This window comes from Phyllosticta citribraziliensis (assembly GCF_038025025.1).
Source record: "Phyllosticta citribraziliensis strain CPC 17464 chromosome Unknown J3D65scaffold_4, whole genome shotgun sequence".
Classification (NCBI taxonomy): domain Eukaryota; kingdom Fungi; phylum Ascomycota; class Dothideomycetes; order Botryosphaeriales; family Phyllostictaceae; genus Phyllosticta; species Phyllosticta citribraziliensis.
In genome coordinates, this window is record NW_027117341.1 from 1818 (window position 1) to 22065 (window position 20248).

The 20248-nt window shown below is 52.7% G+C and overlaps 7 protein-coding genes across 7 annotated transcripts; 4 read left to right on the top strand and 3 right to left on the bottom strand.

Moving 5' to 3' along the window:
- Positions 1–729: 729 nt before the first annotated feature.
- J3D65DRAFT_618031 (uncharacterized protein) lies at positions 730–4041 on the bottom strand. Its single transcript, XM_066799616.1, has 4 exons — positions 3609–4041; positions 2176–3563; positions 1667–2125; positions 730–1617 (listed from the first exon to the last, which is right to left on the bottom strand). Exons 1-4 carry the CDS (start codon positions 3899–3901, stop codon positions 872–874), a joined length of 2886 nt encoding a protein of 961 aa, XP_066656529.1. The 5' UTR covers positions 3902–4041; the 3' UTR covers positions 730–871.
- Positions 4042–4482: 441 nt separating this feature from the next.
- J3D65DRAFT_618039 (uncharacterized protein) lies at positions 4483–7342 on the top strand. Its single transcript, XM_066799617.1, has 7 exons — positions 4483–4743; positions 4799–4828; positions 4883–5216; positions 5448–5646; positions 5707–5904; positions 5955–6083; positions 6132–7342. The coding sequence occupies exons 1-7, from the start codon at positions 4574–4576 to the stop codon at positions 7022–7024; spliced, it is 1953 nt and encodes a 650-aa protein (XP_066656530.1). The 5' UTR covers positions 4483–4573; the 3' UTR covers positions 7025–7342.
- J3D65DRAFT_550175 (Alpha/Beta hydrolase protein) lies at positions 7271–8675 on the bottom strand (the record flags this gene model as incomplete). The annotated part of the gene is made up of 4 exons (XM_066796987.1): positions 7271–7963; positions 8017–8247; positions 8302–8315; positions 8369–8675. The coding sequence occupies 4 exons, from the start codon at positions 8673–8675 to the stop codon at positions 7271–7273; spliced, it is 1245 nt and encodes a 414-aa protein (XP_066656531.1).
- Positions 8676–9657: 982 nt separating this feature from the next.
- On the bottom strand, positions 9658–10334 carry J3D65DRAFT_601357 (uncharacterized protein; the record flags this gene model as incomplete). Its single annotated transcript, XM_066798033.1, has 2 exons — positions 9658–10148; positions 10199–10334. The coding sequence occupies 2 exons, from the start codon at positions 10332–10334 to the stop codon at positions 9658–9660; spliced, it is 627 nt and encodes a 208-aa protein (XP_066656532.1).
- Positions 10335–10869: 535 nt separating this feature from the next.
- On the top strand, positions 10870–13909 carry J3D65DRAFT_274143 (uncharacterized protein). The gene is made up of 2 exons (XM_066794989.1): positions 10870–13548; positions 13757–13909. Exon 1 carries the CDS (start codon positions 11078–11080, stop codon positions 13415–13417), a length of 2340 nt encoding a protein of 779 aa, XP_066656533.1. The 5' UTR covers positions 10870–11077; the 3' UTR covers positions 13418–13548; positions 13757–13909.
- Positions 13910–14724: 815 nt separating this feature from the next.
- J3D65DRAFT_692633 (uncharacterized protein) lies at positions 14725–18290 on the top strand (the record flags this gene model as incomplete). The annotated part of the gene is made up of 6 exons (XM_066803943.1): positions 14725–14840; positions 14915–15221; positions 15270–15426; positions 15476–15817; positions 15866–16188; positions 16240–18290. The coding sequence occupies 6 exons, from the start codon at positions 14725–14727 to the stop codon at positions 18028–18030; spliced, it is 3036 nt and encodes a 1011-aa protein (XP_066656534.1). The 3' UTR covers positions 18031–18290.
- Positions 18291–19919, top strand: J3D65DRAFT_273664 (chaperonin 10-like protein). The gene has a single exon (XM_066794988.1). It carries the CDS (start codon positions 18550–18552, stop codon positions 19585–19587), a length of 1038 nt encoding a protein of 345 aa, XP_066656535.1. The 5' UTR covers positions 18291–18549; the 3' UTR covers positions 19588–19919.
- The last annotated feature ends 329 nt before the right edge of the window (positions 19920–20248 follow it).

Below are 20248 nucleotides of genomic sequence, written 5' to 3' on the forward strand. Positions count from 1 at the left end.
ATATTAGCCGTAATAATATAATTCTTAGGTAATAGTTTTTTAACCAGCATGATATTCTTCTAGACTATAAATAATATAAACTAGTCTAGAGATAGCTACTAGTTAACTAATCCTTTTAGCATCTTTTATACCTACTAAAAGTCTCTATGTAAAGTAATAAACTGCAGAAAGAATATTAAGTAGATATAGACTATAGAGATAAAAACTTTAGTAAATACCTTCTTCCCTTAGTATAGGTTATTAAGGGAATTAAATTTTAAACTTAAGATACTTTTAAGCTTTCTATCTATAAAATACAAGTTACGCTAATAGAGATCTATACTATTAACCTTATATAAGTTTAAGCGGCTCTTAAAGATAAAGAAACTAAGGAATTATTAGCTTCTAAGCTACTAGCTACTTATAAGGAATTTTAAGATGTATTTTCTAAAATAGAGTCTAATAAGCTACTACTATATTATATAGGAGTTAATTATAAAATATCTCTTATATATAATAGTCTACTAGAGCTTCTACCTAGCCCTCTCTATAGAATATCTCTAGAGCAGCTTAAGGCTATAAAAGAGTATATTATTAAGAATATTTAGAAAGGCTTTATTATAGAGAGCTTTACTACCTATACTTCTCCTATTCTTATAGTAAAAAAGCCTAGTAGGGGATAGAGAGAATAGGATTTAAACTCCTAACTTAAGATATTTTAAATAAATTAATCTAGACTAGATTAGTTAGGGTTAATATATAGACTACCTTTCTATTTAAAGAAAACTAATCTAGCCCTAAGTTAAAAATCCTATAGTAGTTAGGCTTTTTTATTAATAGTATTACCTCTACTATTATTAACCTCTCTATACTAGATACTATAGAAACCGCCCTAGAGATCTTCGCTTTCCTCTGCGCTACTCTCATCTAACGACGTTGATGTAAGAGATCGCGGCGCCGGCTTCATTCTTCGTATACCACCAGTCGAAGACCTCTTACTACTGAGCGATGGTCTTTTCGGCGTGGATTCAAGCGAGGGTCCGCGGGCGAGCCGAGTGCGGGGACTATACGGCTCCTCTTCGATGTTGAACGTCTGTCGCGCCCTCAAGTCGTGATCAGCTGCCCAGTCATCATTTCCCTTCCTGTCGTGCATCATGTCAATGTACTCGTCATAATCCTCCATCACCTTCGAGACGCGATCGAAGTGTATCCTCCTGAGTTTCGCCGTCTTGAACTTCTTCTTTTTCATCGCCTCGCGTTGCGACAGGCCCGCGTCTTGTATTTCTTGTTGGCGATCGTACTTTGCCAAAGCCACGGCGGTTTGGAATGCATTACGAATCTGTCGTCCGTTCCAAGTTGCCTGCTCGTCGCGCTTTTTGAGCTTGTTGTAATGGGTCTTTGCATAGCTCAGGATTTTCTGCTCGTCGAACTCCACCTCGACCTCCACATCAGGCTCCCGATTCATCTTCCGGATTCTCTCGAGACACGTCTTCCAGATCTGGACCGTCGAGCTCTCGTCGAGCCGCGGGTAGAACATCGCGATTTTGATTCGCGAATGGAAGGCTTCATCGATCGCTCCGAGACGATTTGTCGTTAGGAACAGGATGCCTGAGTAGTACTCGAGCGTCCGAAGAAATACTACATAGGTCAGCGGTGGCGTAGCACGAAAACGGGCTGGATGGATTACCGGAAACCAGTGCATTGCGCTTGACGTCGCTATTCTCCCGCTGCGCGAGGAACACGTCCGCTTCGTCAAGGAGAAGCACACAGCCCCACAGATGTGCCAGCTTGAAATGGTGCTCGAGTTTTCGTTCAACTTCGATTGCAGTCTCTCCAATGTCTCCGCAGGTGATGGGGTACAAAGGGCGTCTGGTGTACGCCGCAATCGTTTCCGCCGTCAAGGTCTTGCCGACTCCGGGAGCACCATGCAATAGTATCACGAGACCTTTGCCCTTGCCCTTGACGAGGTCCATGGAGGATTCGTTGTCTGCCCCAGCACCATTCTTGCGCACGCCGGAAGAGTGACTTTCCACCAAAGCAAGCACCATCTTTTTATGCCGCTCGTTCATCACAAGCTGATCGAGCCCGCTCTCGCTGTGCGCATGAGCTTCGTCAATGCTCTGCATTTGCTCGACGTTGAGGTATTCTACAGTTCACTCAAAATCAGTCCTTCCAAGCAGGTGTCATATAACTCACTCCATGAGCGGCTGCGGAACACAAAAGACAGCACATCGCGAGGCAGGAGAAGCAAGTGTTCGTCATCAATTTGGTCGCGCTCGTTCGGCATCCACAGAGTTTTTGCACGATCGTGCCCACTGACGTACTGCTCAAATCGTCTGATCTCGTAGGAGTTGTCTGGAAAATTGTTGGTGCATCCGGGGCAACCATCGTTGAAACAGTTGGTCCACTCGTAAGAATCTTCGGTGGTGGTGCTTGACAGCATCAACCGATCGATGGCGAGATCTTTCAGAACCGTCGTATCTTTTGCCATGCGATAGCCTGTTCTTGCGTCAACAACCACTTCCCCGTGGACCTCTTCCGGGTCGGTGCCCGTTGAAAACCCCTTGTAGAGTTGATGGGATTCAGAGAGAAATTGGACAAAATTGCGACCGCGTTCAACTATAGTAGACTTTTTCTCCCAGAACTTGGGGTCAAAATGGGCGGGATAGAAGTCCAGGTCCAAGATCTTCTTCTCTCCATCGTACGGGCGGATCACCGACATCATCCGCAGTGTCTCCGCCCCAATATGTGCGCCGTCGAAGTCGACGTAGTGCAAGTCGAGCCTGAAGTTCTCGGCCAGGCGCCTGGGAGGGTCGTCTCGGCGAGGTCGCCTAACTCCTGGCATACTCCCCGGGGGAGGACGACTTGACAGATTCATGCGACCTCCACTCACACCAAAAACGCGAAAGGCCCGAGGGTAGGACAATTCATCCGTGTCCCTCAATTTCCTCTCCTTTGAAAAGACCAGTGTTCCAGGTGGAAACAAATGCCACATGTTTTCGAATGCGATCGTGTCAATTGTTGCCTTGTCAATCTGCTGTCGAAGAAGGACCGTGTCCCCGAGATCTGTGTCGATAAAGTTCAAAAGGACTTCCATGTGGGATATGCAGAGTTGCATCTGCGCTACCTGAGTCACGTCGACGAACCCTTCTTTCAGCGAGTCCTTCTTTTTCTGAATTTCCCTCGCAATCCGGCCTCTTTGTTCAACGAATATCTTGAAAGGCGGCACGAAGACGGTGGGCGTTTTACTCATCGTGCAACCGCTTATGAACTCCAGCTCATCCAGAAGGATCCGTGAATTGATCTGGACGCGCTTTGGGTCATCTTCGTGGTCCGCCCGAAGACCAGAGACCGGGGGCTTGTGGGATATCCTCTTCCCGCTTTGATCTGTTGCCCGTATTTGCTTGCTGGAGTGTCCGTAGTAGACTACCAAAACGTTCGATCTGAGGTCTTCGCGATTGAAGCCTCGAGACGGCTGCCAGGAGAGGAACGACAAGTATTTCACGTCCAGACTCAGAGGTCTCTCTCCGAAGTATGGCGTATTTACTCGTGCTTCGAGCGGAAAATCGGATGCCTGTCGAGTGCTTTGCTTGTCAGTCTTTGTTTCCTAGTCGGTACCTGGTACTCACAGTTTTGGGGGCTCTTGAGGCAACAAGCTGTCGACTTTTTGTGTCAAGATTGCGAGCTGCATTCTGAGATCATTTATCTCGTTTATGGAGCTTTGCGGCCCATCATCCGTAAGCGGTGAGCTTTCTCGGGGGTCTTCGTTTGCTGGGAAGCCAATGGAGGGAGAAGTTTCGAGGCTGTCCTCGTTGAAAGCTACCGCCGGACTCTGGGGTATCAATGCGGTAACTTCATGGGAGGCATCCCAAAGATGGGAATTCTTGTTGCCATCCTGCGGCAAAACAGAGAGCGTATCCATTCGCAGCGGCTGCTGGATGCTTCGTCAATTCGGAAACAAGATTCTGAGAGTTTGACGCGAAAAAGAAGTCGGAACAAAGAAACTGGCAGCAGGCAGACAGGCTTTGCGAGGGACAGCCTGGTCGTACTGTGGAAAAGAGCAGCGTACCGCAGCGACTGCGTGGAGTCGTGGTTTTACCAATCGGCTGTAGCACTCATTTGTCAGGCGACAGATGGCTGAGCACGGTAAGCTGCATTCAATCCGACAAGGATTGTATGCAGCGCTCGAGAAGCAAGAATGGGGCCGACCGAAGAGGATTTGCTCAGTTGGCGCATTTGGGGGCCACTGCTGTGCGTCCGCTCCAGACCACGGCGCTCCACCGGTTGGGGCTGGTTGCTGGCACAAGAATGATGTTCCACACGGTGCCTTCTCAGCAAGCTGCCTTCTCCGTGCGCCAGATTGAGAGCGGTTCAAGCCGAATGCAACGATTGAGGGCAGTGGAAAGCTGACTGGCTCACTGGTTGGCCTGGGGTAAGCCGCATGAGATGGCTTCCTTAGTAAAGGGACTGCCGACAGGCCTCTCGCAGCTCGCTATCGCAACCTTCAGCCTCGCGGCGTTTCTGTGCCTCCATTCGAGCGTTGGTGTCTTTTCTCAAACCTGAGTTCAATGCGACAACGACAAACTCTCCAGCCATGTTGCGCCGACGCGCGACGATGCCGGATGAACAAGTGGTCAATTTCATGAAAGAGCACCTTGACGGATCCATTCACGGCGCCTTGGACACACGACCACAAGCGGGCGTAAAGTTCGAGGGCCGCGAGTGGAAACCGACCTTCGAGGCCGTCAGCATGTTGGAACCCAGGTGCAGCCAACAAGCGACTTCTTCGACAATTGAAAGACGCTGATATTTTTCATAGAGAAGATGGACTTGTCAAAGTCGAAGCTTCGTGAGTGCGCTCCTACCATGGCAGTTGGAATTGACTGATGTGCGTCAAACCCAGCACAACACAAGATATGAAGTGCTTCTACATGGACTGCATCAAAGCACAAGATAAATTGCGCAACACCATGGAGAAATACCAAACTGTATCCCGGGACCGATGCATCGAGCTCAAAAGGCAACAGACCTGGAAAGACGTTGAGGAGGGACTTGACGAGTTCTCCAAAGAGGTTGTCAAGGCGGAGCACGAATACCGAGAAAAGCTAGGATCTGTCAGGTCGGGATTCCGCAGATTCAGCAACAATTCAAACAGCGTCAAGGTTTTTGCAGATCTGATACCGTCTTCCGACTCATACCTCTCAGTTTTGTGCGGTGGTATCAAGCTCGTCTGTGTGGTACGTGTTAACAGTCGCTTGGGCTCGTCGTCAACAGCGGCAGCGGGTGTTGAAAGAAATGAGACTTCCGGATCCCGCTGCAGTAACAGACCATAGCTCCCCACGCGTGTCTACGCTGGGCATTTGTAATGGCGGACGACTGCTCCGCCAGTACAAAAATGGCAGTGGACGAACTCTCGTTTCTTTCGACACCCAAAATGCAGCAGAAAAACCTCGCTGATTGCTTCCCAGGCTGCCAGTCGAATCGGACAAATCAGGAAGATCGTGACCGAGTTTCTGCTGCAAATCCATTCGTTGCTAGACGACAAAGGGAAGCTGCTAGACCTCTACAGCAGAGATATCGAGCTGCACCGCAGGAATGCGGAGTTGTCGACCTGCATCCTAGTCGTCCTTGCCGAAATCGTACGCTGGCTGTACGAGAAACCATGGAGTAAGTCTACCCGCCAACCGCTGAATACGAGTTCGATAGACAGTGACTGACACGCTCCAGAAAAAACCATGAAAGGAATGCTCCGTCCCGAAAGTTACGAACATCCGCTTATCGAGAAGATCGACGAGATCAAGATCAAGGCGACAGCTTTCAAGGACCAGGCAAATTTCTGCGAGCAGAAGAACGTTGTCGATATTGCGTCAGACACGTCCCTTCTCCGCCGCGACGCAGAGCACAACCAGATAAGGCAGGGCATTAGTGAGTTGAGGTGCCATCGTACCATCTTGGATCGTATCTGACCGTTTCAGTTTACGAAACGATGAAAAGCGGCCATGAGGCCATCCGCGGAGAACTCGAGATTTTGAAGGAGCGGACAAAGAGCTTGAACTATGTGCTGGAATGCCTGCAGAGTGATCCAAAGCGGATACAAGAAGCTCGTCAGTTGATGCCATCCTCACAACGGGTTAGAAGGCTTACATATGCAGATCCCTATCTGTCCAAATCCAAATTGCTCAAGAGCGCGAAGCCGAGGGAGCTCAAGTACAAAATCGAAGATCTTGAGGAAATAATTGCGTACGATCCAGCAGTGGTCGAGGAAGATTGCACTTCAATGCGCAAGCTGCAGTTCACCATGAAGCCGCCGGATCAGGACAAAGCCGTCTCCCTCCTTCGCAATGAAAGGCTTCAGGGTTTTGTAACGGCGCAAAGGTCCGGAATGCTCCTCATCCACGGCCACGGCAACACGACGCCGCTTTCGCCTGTCAGTTTCGTCTGCGCGAAGCTGGTTGAATCGCTTGTCGTTTCATCAGAGGAGACACCATCCAGGATTCTGAGCGTGGCATTCTTTTGCGGGAGACATCGGGACGAGACGAGGGATGTGGACGCGCATCCACCGGGGATGCTTCTGAGCATGCTCTTCCAATTGCTCGAGGCGCTGCGTCACGAGAGTCGTGAAATCAACTCAAGACCGCTTCAAAGGGCTCTGAAACACTTCGAGCCGGACAATGTCGACAGCATCCTTGAAGTTTTCGCTGGTGTCGTGAAGCAATTACCACCCGAGGTGATGCTTTTCGTGGTTGCTGACGCTGTTGTTTTCTATGAAGATCGACACAGAAGGGAGGAAATGAAAAGAGCTGTCGAAGGATTGCTGGAACTTGCCTTTATCGAGGACGGCCCTGCTGTCAAAGTCTTGATGAGCAGTCCGTCAAAAACGCACACTGTGTTGGAAACCTTCAAGGTTTTGGAGGAGGACATGGAGGAAAGCTTGATCCTGGACATGCACAAGTCATATCCAACAAAGGGTGGATTCAGGTCCTTGAACTGGACACTTCCTTCTCCAGAGATCAGTAACTCGTCCGATGAAGAGGAAGACGAATGAAGGCTTTGTGTTGATGGGCTAGAGCGCAAGCAAAGCTCACGCATCCAGCACATTCAGCTTAGAGGGTTCTGGTTCTTGGAGTAAATATTCTCAGCTGTCGCGGTCGACGAATGGCGCTCCGCTTCTCCTCTCACAAGCTGTACCACACATTACCGCTGCCCGCTTGCATCCCCCTAAGCCAGCCTCTGTGACTTCAAAATCTTGCCCTTGCCTTTTTCTTTGCTTTGCTCTATCAGTATTTCTCAGTCAAACCATTTGGCCCAACTTACTGAATGATCGTTCTCCGTACAGAGTCTTCAAAATCCACTCGTGCACCACCTTTGCAATCTCCAAATTGTTCAATTCCAGGTGCATGAACAGGCCATTGCCAGTGATCCCCAGGTCGTCCAAGAACAGCCACTCAGGGTTTCCGCCGACTTGTTTCAGATAGTCAATAACGCAGTGATCCCAAGTGACATGCACGCTTGCGTTGGAGGTGAGCGCGAGGTATGGAACGCTAGCAATTTTTGGCAGTTTGTGAACAGGTTCAACTTGCAGGATGCATCGGCGCAGTTCGCGCGTATCCTGACCGACTGGCTGTGTTTGCAACTCTTTCGGGTCAGAGACGGGCGGATCATAGTCAAGGCGCGTGTTTACGAGGCCCCACGGACGCGTCGGAAAGGAGCCTAGTTTCGTTGGATCCAAGCTGGCAAATAGCTGAAAAGGCGTGTTGGCAGGCTCAAGGTTGATGCTGCCGAGAAGGAATTGCGGGCAGTCATTGGACCACAGAATCGGGGCAAAGGACCCAAATGAGTGAGCGAGGACGAAGGCAGGACCGATGATGCTAAGCAGTTTGCAGCCCGCAACGCGAACGGCGTTCTCCAATGCAACGTTGTTGGTAGTGACTGGAATGATTGAACCGGCAAAGGCTTCGAAAATTGGGTCCCCTCGTAGACCGCTCTAGCAGACAAGGTCAATCTGAGATTCACGCATTGGTATTCGGATTTGCCTACACCGGGCCACTTGTTGTGGTTCTTAGCCGTGGGATAGAGATTCGCGGTTTCAGGCGCGGTGTATCCCTTTTCTACCTCTTCGATTGTCGACCCCGGCGTCAATGGAAAGCTGCTGATATCATTCTCACTTGAACGGCCCACGCCTTGTGTGTCCAACAGATAGACCTGGTAGCCGAGACCGAGGAAGAATGATGCGAAGCCTTTGCGATTGTCTGGAGTATTCAACCAGGACTGTTGAGTTGGGAGTCAGCACACTGACCCTTTCAGAATGCAAAGCGGACTGACCGCTCCCGAAGTTCCTGTTTGGACAGCGCTTAGTCTTCAATCGCACTATGAGATGCGCAAGTCCTACCTCCAGGATGAACAAAGACCACCGGTTTCGGCTGCAGCACGCCCGTCGCCGGAGTCAACTTCTCAACATATATCTGGTCAACCAAGATCGCGCCACTGGTGGGGCCTGACGTTCCCTTAATGTATCGACCTCCGATGTAGAAGAAATCACGGTAATGTAGAGACTCTCGACTTTGGCAGGAGGGCGCAAGTGCGTCAGCCCCAACGCAAGGCGCTTGTGTCTGGGAGGTGGCAGAGGAGAGACCGGCGAGGTAGACGACCACGAATACCAACACTTGCCAGAGGGCAAGTCCAACACAGGGTCCCATGTCCGACTGTATAGACGCATCAGAGGGCATGAGAGCGCAGGAGGTTGTGGAGGAGGAACAGTTGTCACTGAAAAACGATTGTTCAAGGTTTTCGCGAGTCACGATCTGAAGATTTCGGGGACGCCACAATCAATTTTGTGCTGCAGGGCGGGAGTGCGCCGGGTTTTCTTTCAGAATAAGCTCGTGGGGAAGCCGGCTCGCAGTAGTTTCCGCGCTGGCTCGGATGAGCAGTATCGACGGTACAACGCACATCACAGAATGCGATCAGTTTGGGCGTCGCGCAGATTGAGTGGAATTCGAGTTTTTCAAGTCTGGTAGGAGGGAAAAGGCAACGCCATCGAGGTGTTTTTCACACCAACCGGTACCGTAGACCGATTGCAAAAGAGCCTAAACACCGAGCTCTAGGTCCGAGGACATGCCTTGAGGCTGCTAACGGCTGCTTCAAGGTTTTACTCCGGGTAGAGATATCCGCAGCACGTGGGCGTAAGGTATGAGTTTGCGGCACGTGCCGGTGGTGGTTTCATTCTTAGACTGACGTCAAACGTTGGCGGAAACTCGCCTTGAACTTGAGTGATACATGCGTGCAAAGAACCAGGCGGAACAGTTGATCCATTCGATAATTGTCCGTCAAATACTCATGATACTTCTTCCACTCCAAGGGCGGCTTCATCGGGTATCATTTGGCGGAAATCCATGGGTGGTAGGAAGTTGCCGCATGTTCCGGCTTGTCGGTTCGTATAAACATTTTCTTCTGGACGGCAACTCTGCTGAGGACGAGCCGCACCCAAATGAGGATGATGGCTTTGAGCTGTTGGCGGGGTCCCATGGCATCTTCAAGTGAAAAAGGCTTTTGTGCACCCTGGTCTCAAGATGCTCCGCGTGGCAAGACAGGGATCCCAAGCATTTTCGCTGCACCTTGACTCCGAACATCCACCTCGCAGTGCCATCCGCTTCCATTGGCAGAGGTTGAGATTTCAAGCCTTCAGCTGTTGTTGACCAGCCTCTTGACCTTTTCAAGCAAGACAGGCGCTTCTCTGCCTAGCTTCCTCTTCCCGTCCCTGCCTGGTTTGTGCGCCTTTGCCATGGCTCTCCTCATGCGCTCGCGGTCATCAATTCGCTGCTGGCGTTGTTTCTCTGCCTCTTCCCTGGCCCTTTGGCGCGCCTCGGCCTCTTCCTTTCTCTTTTGTGCAATTGCGGCCTCTTTCGCAAAGGGCGTGGGCTTGGGTCTTCTCTTACGACGCTCATGCGCGGGCTGGTCGTCTTGAGGCTCGGGCTCTTTGGAATCCACCAGTGCCTGGCGGTCGGGGTGCGGGTCGAGTGAGGGTTCGGGCGCAGAAGCAGCCTGGTGTGCTGGATCGGTGTCGTCGACGGGTTGTGGTTTCTTTGGCTGATTCGCCAGCTCGCGCTCTTTGATCTTTGCGTATTCCTTCTTGATCTTGGCCTTGTGGATCAAGTCTTTCTTAATCTGCTGGACTGGAGAGGCGTCAGTGCTGTCGAAGAGAGTGGAGAAAGCTGGAACAAACCCTTGCGCCTGTGGGTGCCGTCCGGTAGGTTGGCTGGCCCAACCTGGAAGCCCTTTGAGCGTCGCTCAGTGCCATGCTTGGTCTTTTTGGCAGGGCCAGTAGAGTCGGTGTCTTCGCGAGGGCGTTTCTCAGGCATGGTCGGTGTTGGTTGTTTGGTGAAGCAGAGACGAAAATGTCGAGACGCGACGAAATTCCACCCGACGGCTGCGGCGCAAGCAGGCCGCCGCTCCGCAATGACCCGGCGGCACAGGCGCAAGGCGAGGAGGCGACCTGAGGCAACGCAACACCACCAGCACAGGGTGTTCTCCGATTGTGCAACTGCAAGTGCTCGAGAAGGCGATGAGCAGCAGGGGCGCAGAAGAAGTCGATGCATCAGAAAAGCAGAATTAATGCGGTCGCGGAGCCGTTGTTGGTTCTGGCGGCGCATCGTGTGACCTCCGGCTTGATCCCCGCAGCGGTGCATCCGCTGTTCGTCATCGCTGAGTCCACTTGACCTCTGCTCTCTCCTCAGAGTCACCACCTCCAACCCTCAACTCAACACCACCCGCCCCATTGCTACCAAAAGCCTCGACTCGGTCGCCGTCATGATCCTCCGCTCGCCTTAATCCAGGCTGGTCTCTCTTCTCAGCTCGCCGCCAACACACTACCGCTCTGCTCCATCAACCATCACACGCTCATTATCCGTACTCGGACCTGCTTCCACCCGTCCTTCTCCGACGCCTTTCTCTTGCACAAAGGGACGCACCGCGCCTCTTTCCCTCCTAGCTCCATCTACCCCCATCGTTTCCGCCCTCCTGCCGCCCTCCTGCTTTCCGGATTCCTTCGCCGTTCGCCCACCGATGAGCCGTCCGTAGGCTCTCGACACATGCACCACCTATCATGCCGATATTCCACGACTACAACCACCCCGACGACGCTTCTCAAAACTCCTCAAGTGGACGAAGGTCGCAAGGAGAACAAAGCCGGCCTGAGAATGGCTCGTCAGGCTGGGGAAAGAGGCAGGGTACGGCGCAAGGGACTGGCCACAACGGACACGAAGCAGACTCTAGGGTGACCGCCTCCGCTTCCTCCGCCGACCATGAAAGACGAAGCTCTCTTGATCGCGTGGCTCTGATTGAGAGGCTCAAGCGCAATCAGAGTCCCACCCCTCCCCGCTATCAGGAAATGCCAGTCTCGGCCAAGAAGGAGGACATGCACCATGATGGAAATGGAGCCCCCGCACTTCACGAGCACGACTCGACGAAGGCTGAATCTGTACAACTGGAAAACGCTGGTGGCAACACTACGTTGGGCGGATCTTTCCACTTTTCTTCCTCTGAATCAGCCAGCGACGAACAAGACAACGGCAACATGGCTGCTGGTCTCTCGATTCAGCGGCCGAGGTCTGCGCTGCACTCGGGTGATTTTCGACAAGAAAAGTTCTCGCACGATGTGGACTATGGCACGTCGGAAAGTCAGCCTGCTGTTTCTACCTCGCCAGTTGCTCCGTGGCATCATTCATTTCCGGCTCCTGCATTGTCGCAGCTGGCTGCGCTGGGCCAGGAGCAGAATAGCCGACTCCCGCTACACTCTCGCACCCCCTCGCAGGCCCCGCGTGTCGTTCTTTTACCTCCAACCAGCCCTCTCGTCCAGCAGTCCAACAATACAGACCTTGATTGGAGCCCAAGACCGAGATCGCGACAGTCGAGGAGCCCGGAGCACGACAACCGACGACATACGTTTTCACCACAATCGTTGCAATCCTACCACAGTAGATCGATTGAGCGTACGGGGAGCCACCTCCCTAGTCAGTCTATTCCGTATTCTCGACGAGGTGGGCCTTTTCCCTACCAGGCACACCAACCACGCCGGTCTCTTAGCACATTTCAAAAGCTCCAACCAACCTCAACCCCCCACACCCCGCTCGTCCGCCCCAGAGGTCCCTCGGTGTCGAGCGAAATCTCTCCGCTCCAACACGCTCCGATGGTCGGTTCCTACGAAGAGTCCATCTTGCGTGGGAGGATGTCTACTACGCCCTCTCGTCCACTCAATTTCATTTGTCAGATCGGTGTTCTAGGAAGGGGCAACTGCAAGCCTCAGCTTCGCTGTCCTGCCCACGTGGCTCTGCCCTTCCCAGCTGTTTTTTACAGCTACAACAGCGGTAACGGCAGAATTGCGGACAACCAACCGAGCCCGTACGTTGGGCTTGTCGATTTGGAGAACAATCTCAAGAAACCTGAGACCAATGAGCGAAGGCGCAGAAAACGACATGCTCGCTCTGCTCATGACGATGTGGAGCACCATCTTGGCCATGGTGGCGCCGCTTCCGACCGCCAATCTCATGAAAAGGATAAAGCATCTCCCAAATGTCCTCCCGGGGGCAGCTACCGCATCCCTCAGAAAGGCCAGCTTCAAATCGTAATCAAAAACCCCAACAAGACAGCCGTGAAGCTGTTCCTTGTTCCGTATGATTTGAGTGACATGGATCCTGGCCACAAGACGTTCATTCGCCAGCGCAGCTACTCCGCAGGCCCAATAATCGACATGCCTATTTCATCCAGGTCGAATCTGGTGAACCCAGGAGCGTCGCTATCAGCATCCGATGACCCAAATGATCGCCCAACTCTACGATATTTGATACATTTGCACATATGTTGCCCATCTAAGGACCGATACTACTTGTACAAAAGCATTCGTGTTGTCTTTGCCAATCGTGTTCCTGATGGGAAAGAAAAACTGAGGAACGAAATACAATTCCCGGATCCCCGGTATAGTGCTTACAAACCCACGCGGGAAAATGTCAACAGTCCTTCCCTCAACTTTGCCAGCTCCTCAAGGCTGTCAGCCTCTGAAAAGACCTCACGGCATCGGGGTGGCGGTCGGCCCCATCTTCACGGGAACGACTACGACCGGGTCGATGGCCTGGATATTGGTCGTCATTCAAACTCAAGTTCGCTTTTACATACCCCTCAAATTGTACCTATTCCATTTTCATTGCCGCAGCGCAAGCTAGAGCCAGTCGTCTCCCGCGCTGCCTCGATGGACCAAATGGACGTCGATTCTCAGCCAGGACTCTCAAGCCGTCATTCACTCGGCAGCTCGACAGACTCCAGCGCATGGGACAAGTTCGCCAAAGAAAGCCTCCCCAGTCCTCCGCAAAACGGAGCCGGTCTGCTCGCTCAGAGACTGCGAGGACTGGACGTGCAGAAGGGAGGGGAGAATGAGGACCGAGCAGTCTGACGGCTTGCAGGTCGGCTACCCTCGTATTTCTATCGCGAAACCCACTCATCTCGTTTTCAACCGACTTCTTTTCCGTACTTGATGTTTTGCGTATTCGCGCGTTCCGGTTTCGGCTTCTGGGCGTCGATCAGGTATGTTGCAGCCTCTGGGACAAGCATAGAGCACGGTAGATGGGTCTTGGCGCACCGGTTCCTTTCACAATGTCCCACTTCGATGGCATACGTAGATTCCATGTGCAGGATCAGCTCATCACTAGCAAGAATTCGAAATATGGCGATTGCAGAAAAAGCAGCGTATCCGTATACCAACAATGCCAAGCGGATTACTGATCCATCACAGTGGATCAAATGGGGCCGACATTTCTAGGCATCAACATGATCCGGTTTCCATCAGATCGTCACGCCGGCAGTGCGGTGGCACAGTGGGTAACTGCAGCAGAAAATCAACACTCCCCAGGTACGACTACAGCAGCAGATGAATGCTCCCCAAGTGCACATATTCCAGCAGGTCTGATTTCTTTCGACACCCACGGTGGTGGGTCACGTCCAATCTTGAGGCTCGACGGCTGACGCATGTCAGAAGAAGGCGCAGGCCAAGTGATGGCTCGGAAAAGCCGACGTGACGTCGCTGCCGGCGCAACTCCAGCTATGGGCCATAGGGCCATCACCCTCTCGCTCGCCTAAAATGGTGGGAGGTCACGTTCATCAAATTCGGTCCAACTTTGCGTGTCCACCATTGTGGGGCCCCGCCCTGGTGGCTTCAAGGCACCCCGCAAAACTGCACCCCAGGTTCAAGCCCACACTGGTCGGCTCTCTTCCGTCGCCATGCTTTTCACTCCAAATTACCTGAAACCCGGATTGGATACATGGTTCCCTGTCGACTTGTCTAACCGCTTTGGTGCATTTGCAATCAATGTTACGGAAAACACAGATGGTCTCCGTCTTCCTGCTCCTGCTTATTTCCCCGTATTCCTCAGAATTTTCGTATTTCTCGGTTTCCGAAAAGAAAACCTGCATTGTCTCATGCAGCCGGAACGTCCCAAAAGGATCGCTGACATCAGTTGGCAGGCAGGCTAGCAGGTCTCCACGGAGCCCATTCCTTGACTCGCGTGCCGAAGCCAAGGCCGGCCATCATCCACGTTGAGAAGTTGACAGTCCGGGCAGTGTTGAGCTCGGAATACAATACGCCGAAGAGGAACTGCGCCATGTCCTGCTGTTGTGGACTTTGGGCCTGCTAAAAGGCCAGAGTTCCAAGCCTATGAAGGTGCGCTTTGACGAACGGTACTGCTGAACTTGAAGGCTGAAAAGATGCCAGGCTCATCAATACTCTACGGTCTGGCTTTCGCCGCTTCGCTTTGCCAAGCGAGTGATCTTGGGTCGTTCAAGTCCCCAGACATCGAGCACCGACCCAAGTTTCGCTACTGGTGAGAAGATCCAAAGCCTGATTCGTCACTTTCGAAACCCCAAGCCCTGCTGACGCTGCCACCACCATTCTCAGGCTTCCGGATGCCAGCGTGCCCAATGAGGTCGTTGCTGAAGATATCGCAGCCGTCGCAGGAGTAGGGGCTGGCGGCGTCGAGTTCCTCCCCTACTACCAATATGGACTGCCCGAAGCCGACCGCGGCGTAGATCCGCCGACAGACTGGACTATCTACGGCTTTGGAACTGAGGCGTATCGGGAAACCTTCCTGGCTGCCCTGAAAGCCTCGCAGGAAAATGGCTTGCTCATGGACTTTGCCCAGGGTGCCAACCAAGGCCAAGGTACACCTGCTGAGCCTGGGTCAGAAGGCCTGGCGTTTGAGTTGGTATGCTTCCCCTGCGCCTGTGAACTCCATTGAATGCTGACTTGCCAGACCTACTCGAATGTGACGCTGAAATCGGGGGAGACCTTCAACGGCGTGCTCCCCCTCTCTAGGCAGCCTGACAATTTGTTAGGCAGTTTTATGCACAGGCTGGAAGAGTTTGGAGACCAGACGCTCCTCGTTGCTCAGGCTGTGCGCGTCACTGACAGTAAGCTGCAATCTCATTTTTTCCGATTCTCGTACTGAACCTCAAATAGCGTCTCAGATTTCAGTGGATGCTGTCGGAAATGTAGTAACACTAGCAGTCCAAGAACTAGACGAACCAGTAGATCTGACCTCGTCCGTTGGCGAAGATCGATCTCTGATTTGGACGGCACCGGCTGGCAACTCAACCTGGCGCATCTTTGCCTGGTATGAACGTCAAGCCAATCAACACTCGTGCTCGCCTGGACTCAATGCCACGAACTATGTCCAAAATGGTTCATGGACGGTGGACCATTTCAGCGCCACTGGTGCAAAGAAAATTACAGACTTCCTGGACGAGCATCTCTTCCAAGATGAAGAATCCCGCGAGCTTCTGGCTGCTGTTGGAAACTACGGTAAGCGACGCCTGATCTATTCTCAACTTGTGTAACACCCGTGCGCAGCTTGGGAGGACAGCATGGAAATGCAGACAGCACTGTTGTGGACCCCTGGTTTCCGCGAAAAGTTTGAACAAAGCCGCGGTTATGACATTGCTCCGTGTCTCCCGTACCTGATCATCAGTGACAACTACTGGGTCCAGGCCGTCATTCCCTATGGAGAATCGTTCACCGCCATCAACTCAACTTTGCAAGAGCAATGTAACCATGACTACCGCCAAGTCCTGAATGAAGGCTATAAGGAGTATCTTGGTCACTTCGTTGAGTGGGCTCATGGCCTTGGAATCAAGTACTCTGCTCAGCCAGCGTACAATTTCCCTCTGGACATGGTAAGACAATATCCCGTGTATTAAGGCCAAGGCTGACTTCACCGCACGCAGCTTGATGACATTCCTCTGTTGGATGGTCCGGAAGGAGAATCTCTTGGCTTCAGCAACATAGTCGACACATACCGTCAGTTCGCCGGCCCTGCGCACTTGGCTGGAATATCGGTCGTTTCGTCGGAGTGTGGAGCTGCTCGCGGTGCTCCGTACCTCCAAACGCAGAACGACTTGCTTTGGTCAGTCAGGCGCGGACTTGCAGGCGGCATTTCGATGAATGTTCTGCATGGCTTCGCATACTCGGGTCCTTACACAAACACCACTTGGCCATCGTACACGACTTTCACGTACCGCTTTACCGAAATGTGGAACCACCATCAACCTGTCTGGCGGCATTTCAACGACACGATTCACTACATCGCCCGCAACCAATTTGTTTCGCTAACGGGGACGCCAAAGGTTGACCTTGCATTTTACTTTTACAGCGCGCCTTGGTTGGTGGCAGAGCAGTACCAGGACACCAATCTTCAGGACCTTGGATACACTTACGACTATCTCGCACCGGGGAACCTTCTCAGCGATGACGCCGTTGTTGATGGTGCTACGCTTGCTCCTTCTGGCCCTGCATACAAAGCTCTGGTCTTCTCCAACCAGACGGCAATTTCCCCTGTAGCCGCCGCCAAAATCCAGGAACTTGCCACCGCCGGACTTCCAGTCTTTTTCGTGGGCGCGACCAACTTCACGAGCATCGGCAAGAAGGCTGGCGAGGCCGAGGAAGTCGCTGCAATCATCAGCGGTCTTGTGGACAGCGGGCTGGACAATGTTCACGCTGTTGACTCTGCGACGGAACTGCCAGACGCGCTCAAGGCTGCAGGCATTCTGCCGAAAGTGTCTTTCCCTGAGCAGATTCCCGACTTCTACAACTTTTGGCGAAGCACCGATGGCGTTGAGTACGCGTTCCTTTACAATGATGGAAAAGTCTCGCAAACTGCGGACATTACCTTCAACGTGTCTGGAACTCCGTACTTTTTCGATGCTTGGACAGGTGACGTTTCGCCAGTGCTCCAGTACACCAGCAGTTCCGAGGGCGTGTCCATTCCAATCACGTTGCTGTCGAACCAGACCGCCATAATTGGTTTCTCGACATCGAATGCAATGTCAGAGCTTCCATCGGCCCCGAAAACTCACATCACGAAGTCTTCGGGCTCTGTTTCTGGCTTGAAGTATTCTGACAACAGTATCACTGCGCAGCTTTCTGGAGCAGCATCTTTTACTCTTTCCGATGGTAGCGCAAAGAACTTGACTGCGTCGCCTCCTTCCACTTCCAACCTCACTACATGGGATCTCACGATTGAAGATTGGCACCGCACCAACGACAGCTTCAGCATGGAGACGGCCATCGACTACCACACCTACAAATCTCACCCGCTCACTCCATGGCTTGAACTCGATCCTGCACTTGCGTCGGTATCCGGTGTCGGCACCTACACCACAAACTTCTCCTACCCTGCGACAGCTCGCGGTGCGCCCTCCCTTGGCGCCATCCTGCATCTTGGCCCCATCACTAACTCCGTCCGCGCATGGTTGAACGGTCAGCTTCTGCCGCCCATCGACATCACCAACGCCAATGTCGACGTGACGGACTATATTCAGACGGGCAACAACGACTTGGTCGTGGAAATCACGACGACGCTGTTCAACCGCATCAAGGCGGACGGCAACTCGACGTGGTCGGTTGGCGTGACGGCTAACGATGAGAGTCTCAATTACTACGGGATCAATGCGGCATACGAGTACGGTTTGGTCGGTCCCGTGTCTGTCGAGTGGGTTGTGTTGGAGAAGATCGTCTAAGCGGCACGCGCTGTGAGGCTTTTTCCCTCCTTTCTTGAGCGAACTGTACATACGACATCTTGCATCACACTCACTGAGAAACTTCCCAACCCCTTTTTGAGCTAGTCCAAATCGGACACGTCGAGAATTCGGCAAGTTCTGAAATCTTTCGCCGTTGTCGCCTGGCGCAACTGCGACAAAAATTAAAGATTTTACCAACATGCTCTCGAGCCTGTGCCGAGCAACTTTCAGTTGAAGTCTGGAGTTCTGCTTTACTTTCGCCGTGTTGCTTTCTGTGGCCCCGATGCTGTGGCGCGGAAATAATGCACGGGTCGGAGTTAGTCTTTTTCAGCTCCCACTTGGCTGACGTGTTGAGACAGTGTCGTCGACGGCGATAGTCGCCCCTCTCCGGACCTTTCGCCGCGAGCTGACTTGTTTCCTTCCTCAAACAGCCAGAGGTTTGGTGGTTGAAGGTTCTTATAAAACGAATTGACGACCTGCCAGTGTGTACCGACCTCAACCGAACAAATTTCTTACCAAATGTCTTCAGCTCATCACCTTGCTGCCGTTCTCACGGCTGTTGGCTCACCTCTGGAGGTCCAGGAGCGTCCAACTCCAACTCCTGGTCCAACTGAGCTCCTCATCGAAGTCAAGTCAATTGCCTTCAACCCCGTGGACTATATGCAGCGGGAAACCGGCTTCCACATCTCGCACGAACCGGCCATCTTGGGCTCTGACGTCGCCGGCGTCATCATCGCGTCCGGCTCCGCCGTCACCGATCCGGTGCTCAAGCCAGGTGCGCGCGTCGGAGCATTCGCAGCAGCTTTTTGGGAGGAGGGTTTGCCCGACTACGGAGGAATGCAGCAGCGCGTCATTGTGCCAGCTGCAAACGCCGTCGCCCTTCCTGACAGCATCAGCTTCAACGAGGGCGCCTTGCTCCCCATGTCGGTCGCCACGGCGTGGACGGGCTGGTACACGATCGGCCTCCCCTTGGACACGGCGTTCACACCTGCCGACAAGCAAGGCATGCTGGTCTGGGGTGGCGCCAGCAGCATTGGCAGCGCCGCGGTGCAGATTGCGAAGTCGATGGGCTTCAGCGTCTACACGACGGCCAGCGTGAAGCACCACGAGTATCTCAAGAGCTTGGGAGCGACGCGAGTCTTTGACTACAACGCCGCGGGAGTGGAACAGCACATCGTCACCGCGGCCAAAGAGGACGGCGTCACGATCCGAATAGGATACGACGCTGTCGGCCAGCTGCAGTCGTGCCTAGACGTCCTGAAAGAATCCAAAGGAGACGGCGTCGCCAAACTGGCAGAAGCAGTGCCGATGTCTGAGGAGTCGCCCACAGTTGACGGCGTCGTCGCAAAGTTCATCGCGGCGTCGTCAGACATGGACGAGCGCGAAGAACAGTATCGCTTCATCTTCAATGTGTGGTTGCAAGAGAAGCTGGCGAGCGGGCAGTTTGTTCCGAGTCCCAAATTACGCGTGATCGATGGGGGTCTCCATTCCGTCAACCAGGCCTTGGACACGCTCAAGAATGGCGTGAGTGGGGAGAAGCTTGTGCTGGAGATATGAGCCGCAATATCGATGAATTCTCTTTGCGAGTTCGCGTTCGCATTGCGAGTTCGCAAAGGTTCCCCTTCATGTCGTTGTCGGAATGTTATCTTTCCGAATAAATGTACCCAAGCAGTGGTCAATATTGCGATTCGTCTTATCAAGCGTTCAGCCACGCTGGATATAGCCGTGAAACGACTCAGACCGTTGGCTGGATCTTGCTTCGCTTATGCGGGCTTCCCGAGGACCGCTGTAACCTAAATACAAGCTGTATCGTATAGGAGACGTTCGGGAAACTTGGTGAAGTTATGTTGAACTGTGAGATGGTTGAAATGAAGTGCGTCATGCTCAGACCACTAGGTAAAGTGGACATCTGGGTTCTAAGCGGTAGCAAAATCCGGCAAGAGAGAGATTTAGTCTGCATTCCATACCAGAATACCGCGCTTGTCCGAAAAAGGAACAAGTTGAACTGAGACTTTACCGTGAACAGGTATTTTGCAGTGGACGGCACCGGAATACTCTGAATACCGGTCGACTGACGAGAGTGGGACTGATAACGATGCACAATGTTCTAGGAAGACAGGGGCGGGAAGCTCCAGCGAGCCTATTTCGACCCCTCTCGTAGACCAAGTTTCGATCTGCACAAGGATTCTTCCTTCGGAGTTTAAACGAAGCGGGTGTT

Excerpts from the sequence above, each read along its gene's own strand:
- J3D65DRAFT_618039 (XM_066799617.1), top strand. The coding sequence starts at position 4,574 with ATGTTGCGCCGACGCGCGACGATGCCGGATGAACAAGTGGTCAATTTC. Across the intron at positions 4,744-4,798 it reads GTCAGCATGTTGGAACCCAG|AGAAGATGGACTTGTCAAAG; the intron begins GTGCAGCCAACA and ends TATTTTTCATAG. Across the intron at positions 5,647-5,706 it reads GCTGTACGAGAAACCATGGA|AAAAAACCATGAAAGGAATG; the intron begins GTAAGTCTACCC and ends GACACGCTCCAG.
- J3D65DRAFT_618031 (XM_066799616.1), bottom strand. The coding sequence starts at position 3,901 with ATGGATACGCTCTCTGTTTTGCCGCAGGATGGCAACAAGAATTCCCAT. Across the intron at positions 2,126-2,175 it reads GTTCCGCAGCCGCTCATGGA|AATACCTCAACGTCGAGCAA; the intron begins GTGAGTTATATG and ends AGTGAACTGTAG. Across the intron at positions 1,618-1,666 it reads GCGCAATGCACTGGTTTCCG|TATTTCTTCGGACGCTCGAG; the intron begins GTAATCCATCCA and ends TGACCTATGTAG.
- J3D65DRAFT_273664 (XM_066794988.1), top strand. The coding sequence starts at position 18,550 with ATGTCTTCAGCTCATCACCTTGCTGCCGTTCTCACGGCTGTTGGCTCA.
- J3D65DRAFT_274143 (XM_066794989.1), top strand. The coding sequence starts at position 11,078 with ATGCCGATATTCCACGACTACAACCACCCCGACGACGCTTCTCAAAAC.